Source organism: Acomys minous (genome assembly GCF_964271855.1).
Source record: "Acomys minous genome assembly, chromosome: 3".
NCBI lineage: Eukaryota > Metazoa > Chordata > Mammalia > Rodentia > Muridae > Acomys > Acomys minous.
In genome coordinates, this window is record NC_140485.1 from 70,740,523 (window position 1) to 70,751,124 (window position 10,602).

The 10,602-nt window shown below is 39.7% G+C and overlaps 1 protein-coding gene across 1 annotated transcript; it reads right to left on the reverse strand.

Moving 5' to 3' along the window:
- Nucleotides 1–8,230: 8,230 nt before the first annotated feature.
- LOC311593793 (seminal vesicle secretory protein 3A-like) lies at nucleotides 8,231–9,236 on the reverse strand (the record flags this gene model as incomplete). The annotated part of the gene is made up of 2 exons (XM_084775213.1): nucleotides 8,231–8,955; nucleotides 9,164–9,236. The coding sequence occupies 2 exons, from the start codon at nucleotides 9,234–9,236 to the stop codon at nucleotides 8,231–8,233; spliced, it is 798 nt and encodes a 265-aa protein (XP_084631339.1).
- Between the last annotated feature and the right edge of the window lie 1,366 nt (nucleotides 9,237–10,602).

The following is a 10,602-nucleotide window of genomic DNA, read 5'->3' on the forward strand; positions in this document are numbered from 1 at the left end:
ATTTTAAAAAATCACGTGGCGTGTGGATGTGTGTGGACTATGTCTGAGCTTTCAGTTTGGTTCTACTAATCAGTGTGTCCATTTTTATGTCAATACCATGCTGCTTTTATTACTATAGGTCTGAAGTACAGCTTGAAGTTGGGGCTGGTGATACTTCCAGCAGATCTTTCAATATTCAACATTATTTCCATTAATGTAGGGGTTTTTTTGGTGTTTCTATATGAAGCTTAAAATTGTCTTTTTCTGTGAAGAACTGTACTGGATTCCTTCATTTGAATTGAGGCTGTTGATTTCTTTTGGTAGGATGACCATTTTTACTATATCAATACTACTGCTCTATAGTCTTGGGAAATCTTTCTGTTCTGTGATATCTTCTTCAGTTTCTTTATTATTTTAAAGTATTTATTTATTTTATTTTTTAGTTTTGTTTGGTTTTGGTTTTTCATACAGGGTTTCTCTGTGTAGCCTTGGCTGTCCTGGACTCGCTTTGTAGACTAGGCTGACCTCAAACTCACAGTGATCCACTTGTCTCTGCCTCCTTTAGTGCTAGGATTAAAGGTATGCACCACCACACCTCTCTCTCTGTCTCTGTCTCCCTCTGTGTCTCTCCCTCTGTGTCTCTGTCTCTGTGTCTCTGTCTCTCTGTGTTTGTGTCTGTCTCTCTGTGTCTCTGTCTCTGTCTCTGTCTCTGTCTCTCTGTCTCTGTCTGTCTCTGTCTCTGTCTCTGTCTCTTTCTCTGTGTCTCTGTCTCTGTCTCTGTCTCTGTCTCTCTCTGTGTCTCTGTCTCTGTCTCTGTCTCTCTCTCTCTCTCTCTGTCTCTCTCTCTCTGTCTCTCTGTCTCTCTCTCTGTCTCTGTCTCTGTCTCTGTCTCTCTGTCTCTGTCTCTGTCTCTCTCTCTCTCTCTCTCTCTCTCTCTCTCTCTCTCTCTCTCTTTCTCTCTCTCTGTTGAGACAGGGTTTCTCTATGTAGCCTTGGCTGTCCTGCACTCTCTTTGTAGACCAGGCTGGTAAAGTTTATATTATTCAAGTATTTTACTTGCTTGGTTAGAATTACCTCAAAACATTTTTGAAGCTATTGTGAAAGATATTGTTTCCCTGATTTTTCTTCCATTTGTTGTTTGTATATAGGAAGGGTACTAATTTTTAAATATTAGTTTTGTATCCTGCTCCTTTGCTCAAAGTGTTTATCAACTGTGGAGTTTTCTGGTGGAATTCTTAGGTTTATTTATATATACAATCATATCATCATCAAATAAAAATACATTTAGTTCTTCTCTTTCTGTTTTTATCTCCTTTATCTTCTTCGAGTGTCTTATTGGTCTACCTAAGTCTTCAAGTACTATATAAATAGGTATGAAGAGAATTGGTAACTTTATCTCATTCCTAATTTAGTGGAAATGCTTGGATTTTTTCTCTTTTTAGGTTGATGTTAGTTGCTGTGAATTACCTTTATTATGTAGAAAGTGTATCCCTTCTATTTCTACACTTTCCAGAACTTTTATCATGAAGGGTTGCTGAATTTTGTCAAAGGTCTTTTCTGCATGTAGTAAGGTGATCATGTAGTCTTGTCTTTCATTTTGTTTATATAACCTATTACATTTATCCACTTATATATGTTAAACCGTCCATATATCTTTTGGATTAAGCCTACCTGATAGCAATGAATAATCTTTCTGAGGTGTTCTTGAACTTGTCTGCATATATTTTATTGAGAAATTTTGCGTCTGTGTTCATGAGGGAACTTGGTCTGCAATTATTTTTCTTTTTTTGTCCTTATGTGTTTTGGGGTCAGGGTAACTCTGGCCTCATAAAAAGAATATGACAACATTTCTTCTGTTTTCATTTTTCAAAATAATGTGAGATGTACTGGTGTTAATTCTTTTTCAAAAGTCTGGCAGAATTCTGCCGTGAATTCATCTTGCTGAAGGGTTCTTTTTTGTTTGTTTTTCTTTTTCTTTTTTGCTGGGAGACTCTAATTACTACTTTTACTTCACTTGGGGTTATAAGTCTGTTTAAATTGCTCACCTGATCTTAATTTAACTTTGATAGGTGGTATATATCAAGATAGTTATTCTTTTTATTTTGTCTTTTTTCCAGTTTTTTGATGTTTAGATCTTTATATTATGTCCTTATGATTCTCTGGATTTCCTCAGTGTCTGCTGTGATGTCCTCTTTTTCATTTTTCATTTTATTAATATTTATCTTCACTTTCTATCTTTAAGTTAATTGGGCTAAAGGTTTTATCAATTTTACTGGTTTCCTTGTATTTTTTGTTTTTTGGGCTTTTGTTTGCTTTTTTGTTCTATTTTATTAATTTTAACACTAACCTTGATTATTTCATGACATCTATTCTTTTTGGATGGTATTTCTTCTTTTTGTTCTAGAAATTTCAGATGTGTGGTCAAGTTACTAATATGAGATATCTCTCTCTCTCTCTCTCTCTCTCTCTCTCTCTCTCTCTCTCTCCCTGTCTCTCTGTCTGTCTGTCTGTCTCTCTCTCTCTCCCTCTCTTTCTTTCTCTCTCTATAATTTATTGACTTAATGCTATGAACTTTCCTCTTTGAACCACCTTCATTGTGTCCCATAGGTTTGAATATGTTCTGTCTGTTCAGTTCTTCCTAATTTATGTCTTGAGTCATTTTTAAAAATTCAATAGTGAGTTGTTAAGTTTCCATGAGTTTGTGAACTTTCTGTTGTTGTTGATATCCAATTCTAATCCATGGTGGTCAGAGAGGATGCCAAATATTATTTCAATTTTCTTGTTTCAGTTGAGACTTGCTTTGTGTCCATGTATGTGGTTAATTTTGGATGAAAATCTCATGTGATGCTGGGAAGATGGTATATTCTTTTGTGTTTGGGTGAAATATTCTGTAAATATCTTCTAGGCCCATTTGGCTCATGATATTATCTAATTTCATCATTTACATGTTAGTTTTTGTCTGGATGACCTGTCATTGATGAAAGTCAGGTATCAACATCACTGGCTATGATAGTATAGTATCAATATGCTATTTTAGCTGCACTAATGTTTCTTACATGAACTTGGGTACCCTTGTGTTCAGTGCATAAATTTTTAGAATTGCAATATCCTCTTGGTGGATTTTTCCATTGATAAATAGTATGTAGTGTTGTTCCCTATCTTTTCTGATTAGTTTTGGAGTGAAGTCTGTTTTGTCAGATATTAAAATGGCTACACTAGTTTGCTTCTTGAGTCTGTTTGTAATATCTTCCTCTGTCCTTTTACCCTGAGGTGATGTTTATACTTGATGGTAAGGTGTGTTTCTTGGATGCAAGAGAAAGATGGATCCTATTTTCTGACCCAATCTGTTAGTATATGTCTTTTATTGGGGGAACTGAGGCAGTTGATATTGAGAGCTATCAATAAGTAGCTTTTACTGATTCCTGTTATTTTGTTTCTGTCGTGTGGATTTCCTCCCTTTTAAAATTTACTGATCTGTAAATATTTATTACCTGTGTTTTATTGGGTGGGGTTAACCTCTTCAAATTGAAATTTTCCTTTTAGTACCTTCTATAGAACTGGGTTTGTAGATAGATACTGCTTAAATTTGGTTTGTGAGTTTGTTGTTGTTGTTGTAGAATGTTTTTCTATTTTGTTTGTCTATTGTTATTGATAGTTTAGCTAAGTATTGTAGCCTGGGATGGCATCTGTGGTCTCTTAAACTTTGTAGAACATCATCCATCCAAGCCCTTCTGCCTTTTAGAGTCTCCACTGAGAAATCAGTTATTTTCTAATAGGTCTGCCTTTATATATTACTTGGTCTTTTTTTCCCTCACAGATTTTAATTTTCTTTCTTTGTTCTGTATGTTTAATGTTGTGATTATTATGTGTCATGGGAATTTTCTTTCTGGTCTTGTCTATTTGGTGTTTTGTATTATTCTTGCACCTTAATAAGCACCTCCTTTTCTACGTAAGGGAAGTTTTCTTCTGCCATTTTGTTAAAAATAACTTCTGTGAGTTTGACTTATTCTCTATCTTCACTTCCTACTATTCATAAATTTGACCTTTTCATAGTCTCCTGATTTTATCAATGTTTTGTGCCTGGGTTGCTTTAGATTTAACATTTTCTTTTTCTTTTTTTTTTTTAACACAGACTGTAGGTTGCCATTTTATTCTATTGACAGTGTCCTTTGTCTTACAGAAGCCTTTCAGTTTCTTTTTTCTCCTTTATTAATTTATTCTTGTTACATCTCAATGGTTATCTCATCCCTTGTATCCTCCCATTCTTCCCTCCCTCCCATTTTCCCCTTATTCCCCTCTCCTATGACTGTTCCTGAGGGGGATTACCTCCCCTTGTATATGTTCATAGGGTATCAAGTCTCTTCTTGGTAACCTGCTCTCCTTCCTCTGAGTGCCACCAGGTCTCCCCCTCCAGGGGACAAGATTTAACATTTTCTTTAATGGAAGTATCCATTTCTTCTATCTTGTCTTTTATTTCTGAGATTGTCTTTTCCATGTCTTGTACTTTGTTGGTGATGCTCACTTCTCAGGTTTTTGTTTGACTTCCTTTTTTTTCATTTCCAGTTTTATGTTAGTTTGAGTTTTCTTTAGTGTTTCTATTTCAACTTTCATGTCTTGAAATGTTTCCATCATTTCATTCCACTGTTTATTTGTGTTTTCACAGACTTCATTAAGGGATATGTTCATATCCTATTTAGGGTCCTTGAAGATATTCATAATAACTATTTTGAACTCCTTGTCTTATGCTTTAGCTATACCACATTTCTCAGGACTTTCTGTAGTAGCATTGATGGATTTTGGAGGAGACATACTGTCTCTTTAGTGTTAATGACTATGTTTTTGTATTGGTATTGAAGCATCTGTGTTCGGGACGATTGTGGCTCTAGATATTGATACTTGGTCTTGTCATTGTTGTGTGGGAATTTTGTTCCTTGGACTTTCTGTTCCCCTCTGTGGATCTTAGGAAAGTCTGCTGATTGTGGGCTGTCTGGTGTGGATTTTTTTGTGAGTCCATGCTAGGTGTGTTCACTGGGGGTCTTGGGTGCTTCTAGATATTGTGAACTGACCCAAAGGAGGAACGCTGGGTTGCTGCAAGGTTTGATGGAGTCCCAAGGACTGTGGATTATAGATGAGAGACAGCCCCCTGAAGGTAATCTGCTACAAGACTGAGTGTGAAACTAGGGTATTTGAAATGGGGGACTGGAAGGAAAAGTGAAAAACACCTACCTGATTCCCACACTGACATGGCCAGTGGGTTCTTCAGTAAGGAGCGCATCTGTGTATTGGTGGCTGGTACAAATGGATGGGGTGAGGAAGGAAGGCTGATGCCTAGCATGCTTAACTGTTTTCAAAATCGATGACTAGTTAGGTGATAAACTCCAGGGAAGAATCTAGCATGATTATTCTGATAAATGGACATAATAATCAACTTCACCCATACTTCTTTGTACACATACGTTGTGCATATCTCACCTTCGTCAAAGAAGCTTCTTTTTACCATAGGGTGTACTTAACATCGAGATGCACAACTGACCAACACAAAGGTAATAAGAGATTGTTGCGCTCACCTCTAAATGGGACAGAGAGATCTCACTCCCTTCCACACCAGGCTCAGGCATCATCATTCAAGAAGGGAGAGGAATGAAGGTGAGAGTCATAGTTTGTGGACTCTGCAGGGAAACAGTATTTGCCAGAAATGACCGTGCTATTGCGTGCTTAAATCCACAGCAGCTGTAACTGCATGAATAATACCTACACAGCATCAAACGAACCAAAACTCCCAGTATGGACTAAGGAGGGGGTCATGATACCCGCTGCTGTACAAGTATTGTCGATTTATGCTGCTGGGAGAGAGAATACATTTCTTCAGGGATGCAGTCCCCAAGAGCCAACCCATGTTCCTGTGGATCATCCTACACTTGGACACACTAAATGGGTCCAGTAAATTAAACAACAACTCATAAAGTTGGGAAGGAATAACAGTGGTGAGAAGCAAGATGAGAAATTAGAGGAAATATATAGGGCAATGTATTTGATCAAAATTATTCCATGCATGTATGAAAGTCTAAAACAGTAAAAAGGAAGGTTAAAGGATGACAGTGAGGACTGCCTGTGGGTGGATGTAATCTGTGATCACTCTTGCCTGCATGGAAACTTCCTCAAGGGTTCTATTTCTAAATGTTCTCATATTTAGAGTGCCCAGGACTCAGAAGTCAACATTTCATTTGGCAGAGACTTTAATATAACCTATAACAATCTGCCTTCTGTCTTCTAATATTTGTCCTTACCGCATGTAAACTGTGGACATTCTATGGTCAAACCTTTAAGATCTACCCTGTTCTACCTTTGGCTGTACCTTAACAATATCACTTAATATCGCCTATCCATGTCATGTACTTTCAACTGTAATTTTCAAATGAAATTATAAGGAAAGATGGACTCATAGCCCCCAAATTTTCAGACCTCAGAAGAACCAATTTTGTTATGTTCTAATGCTTGGAAAATATTCTTGAAACAAGAGTAAGATACTGTTGGCATAATGATGCAAGGATGTCAGGGAACTCTCCATGGCCTCTCAGAGTACAGTTTATATGACATTTCCAAGTAGGTAGTTTATGAAATCTGACTAGCAAAAGGGTCCTGATGTGGGTGGGAGCTGTGCTCAATATGTGCTCAGGGTGACTACAGAGTTCATACTTTTTTTGTGATGTTGCATTTTTAGACAGAGATCTAGATACATAGCTGTGACTGCTATTATACACAGCTAGATTTGTCACTAGGAGACACGCCCTGCAAACTCCTAAGCTTGTTAGGAAACCAGGGATTGAAATAAGCAAGGGAAGAGCAAGGAATGCGTGAACAGGAGGCTTGATGGGTAAGAGCATTTGCTCTGAGAACTGAGTGACCTGAGTTCAAACTCAGCCCCATGGAAGAGGAAAGAATTCAACTCCCAAAAGCTATCTTCTGAATTCTTCAGGCAAATCCTGGAAGGACACACACACACACACACACACACACACACACACACACACACACACACACTGAAAACATATAGACAAATTAAAAAGCAATTTATGCCAAAAGCAATGTCTTTATTGGGAAACATGTGTTTTCTATTATCTGTAATGCTACAAGAGTGTTCTGTTCTCTCATTTTGGGACTGGCATTTGAAAAGATTTCATCCAAGACTCCAAACCAGTAGGACATTGGAGAGCTCAAAGTCAAAAGCAGGTTATGTTAGAAAGGGCTTCTTTATCAGAGAGCACTGGTGTGAGGATGCTCCAAGTTTAGAAAGCCTGGGGAATGAAACTGTGAGTGGGTGCAAGGGCATTGAGGACTACAGGGACATCTGCATCTTGAAGATAACGCAATCCACACAGGTCAGGTGACTCCTATGGAGAGAGGACATACACGGTGATGCACATTAGTGTAGGGTAGCAAATGAGGGAACAACAGGACCACGCCCTGTCTATATAGACCAACTTAGGGCCATTTCAGGTACTAGCATCTACTGATCAATGGGCCCACAATGATGTTACTTTCCTTCTCTTCACATAAAACACCCCTTACTGCAAACATGCAGGTAACACCCTTTTCCTGCCCAGGCTACATATCTCTCTCCTGATAGAGCAAATGCCCCCCTGGAACTGGTTCCTCAGCACCCTAGAGCCTCACTTGTCACGACCCTACATCACACACAAGGGAGCTTCCTGGACCTCATTTGTCTCCTGTATGCTCAAAGATGGAGCAAAAATCCATGGATCAGTCAGCTCTAGAGGGCAATGTCCCTGATATAAGACTGAAGAACATTGATTGATGTGGGAAACAAAACCAATAATATTTTGTAACAATTTAGCAAGCAACTGAGGCTTATGAACCCAAAGTATATGAAGTTGCAAAAATACATCTTAAACTTATATGATTTTATAAGTGTTAATTGTTTAAAGAAATAGTGGCTGCACATGTGTGAAATAAATGTATGAAAATACTCACTGAGGGGAATGTGAGACACAGAGACAGACCAGGTAGCTTTTTTCTGCCTCTACTAGGTGCTTGTTTCCACAGGGGATGGAGCTCAACTCCATAAACTTTGCGACTGAGCACATCCATGGCTATAGGTTCACTACTGATCCCACAGTGGGCCCAGGGGGCTCATCATGTACCACCTCCAAACACTGGGTAGATACCTCTCCTGTCCTGTGAGACACTTACCTCTAAATGTGTCCTGGCCATTGACTGATTAATGGATGTATTATCCTGTGAAGGCACCTTGATACAGAAGTAATCCTTCTTTTGGACAGTAGCATGTCCCTTGAGCTTGGTGGAAAGATTTTGTGTAACCTCCACCCTGTACTTGCCCTTGAAATTGCAAAATGAACCCATCATAGGCTTGGGGTTGCTGTCTAAACTGTGGTGAGGAAACTGCTATTTTCCTGAAATGGCCAAGCTTTCTTTTGAGGCTGTGTGCCTTTTTATGCTGTTGGCGCACTTGGGCCAGGTCTTCATGCAGGCCATAGCCTTTGGCGTCGGTTTGCTGAAGAAAGGCTTTTTTGATATATACTGGTGCTTGGTAGGATTTCAGGGGGGCTGCCTGGGGCTTCAGCTTGACTTCTGACTTCACCTGGCCTAGGATCTTTAGCTGGCCTGTTTGAGACTTCAGTTGGGCTCCATGGGATTTTACTTGGGCTTCAGATTTTATCTGTGACCAGGATTGGAGTTGGGCTTTTTGTTGGGCAATCTTGTCTTCCTCATCACAAGCTATGTCTTCCTTTAAGCTTGTCTGTTCCTGAGAACTCTGAGTCTCTCCCATGTCAGCATCAGCGTCCGCGTCCTGGCTATATGCATGTTGCTTAGTTTGCACAAAAATGCTTTCTTCGGGTCCATCTTCCTGGGCTTCTTTTTGGTCGTAGAGGAACTGGTCTTTTTGGATAAATACAAGCGGGGGTGTTTTTGCTACAAACTGGCCTTTTGTCCCACCTGGCAAGTGATAAAAAGAATATTTGAGTTACATTATCCGTACAGCTCCCTTTCAAGTTTTATCCCAGAGTTCCCCCATGAGCTCCCCGATGTACCCACAAGGCATGTCCTTCAAGAGGATCACCCAGTGGAGGTTTCTCCGCACTCAAAGAACCCACATGGACGTTGTCTCTGAGTGCCTCTCTGCCAGGCGACTCCCTGAACTCACCGTAGATCCCTATCCCAGCTGCTGGCTTCTCCAGAAGGAGGAGCAGAGAAAGGCTGAAGAGGATGGCCTTCATCTTACCAGGAGGAGCCTTCACTGAGCACTCAGCTGATCTCCGCATTTATATGTTCTCTGCTGGGTGCATAGATGCAGCTGAAGTCACAAGTGGCATTACCCGTTCTTACTTATCTGACATGCTGGCTTCTCCCTTCTTCTCAGTAGGAGATATTGTCAATATTCTTAGAGTCTAGAGACACATGATGTCGGAGTCTTTGTCTCACCCCCACCACGTCCCAGAAAATCTTTATCATTACTTCAAGATCATCACATGATGTTTCTAGAGGAAACTCAAGGCAGAGATCACAAGAGTAAGCAGGGCCTGTCCAAGAGTTTGTAGCTCAAGCGTGTGCCTTAGTTTCCTGCTGAATCACAGATATGATGTGCACATCTGCTGCTTCCCAAATGAGATGGACACAGATGTGTTTCATCTGAAAGGTCCTATCATAGAACATTAAGAAGGCACAGGAAAGAAGGGGAATTCATAGGCTCCAAGGAAAATTTCAATAATAACTGAGATACACCTGAGCAGAAGCAGCTCTAAACTGCCAAACCTTCCTAACCGCCCCGTGTGGGAACGCTCCAGTGTTCCTATAAACATACAAGAGGCATACAGAACACCAAATAGAATTGACCAGAAAAGAAAAACTGCCTGTCACATAATAATCAAAACACAAAACATACAGAACAAAGAAAAAATATTAAAAGCTGCAAGGGAAAAGGGCCAAATAACATTTAATGGCAAACCTATCAGAATTACACCCGACTTCTCAGCAGAGACCATCAAAGCCAGAAGGGCCTGGACAGAGATCCTGCAAACCCTAAGAAACCACAGATGCTAGGCCAGACTACTTTACCCAGCAAAACTATCAATAACCATTGATGGAGAAAACAAAATATTCCATGACAAAACAAAATTCAAACAGTACCTATCCACAAATCCAGCTTTACAGAAGGTACTAGAAGGAAAACTCCATCCCAAAGGGTCAAGCTACAACCAAAACTACTCAGGAAATAGGTAACTATACCGTGGCAAAAACACAACTACACAAACGCTCGACTGGAATCAACATCAAAATTAAGACTCTTAACAGTCACTGCTCATTAATATCTCTCAACATCAATGGTCTCAATTCTCCAATAAAAAGACACAGACTAACTGAATGGGTACATAAACAGGATCCAACATTCTTTTGCATTCAAGAAACACATCTCACTCTTTTCAACAGTTTTGATCAGAGACCATGAGTGCAGTATGGCAGGCTGTCATCTGCAGGATGGAGAGCAGCAAAGAAATGCCCAGGAGGGCTCTGTGCTCTGTGTATTCAGTGGAGTCGGCAATAGGACTGCATCTCAAGCATGAGGGCAGCTGCAGAGGGGGTATT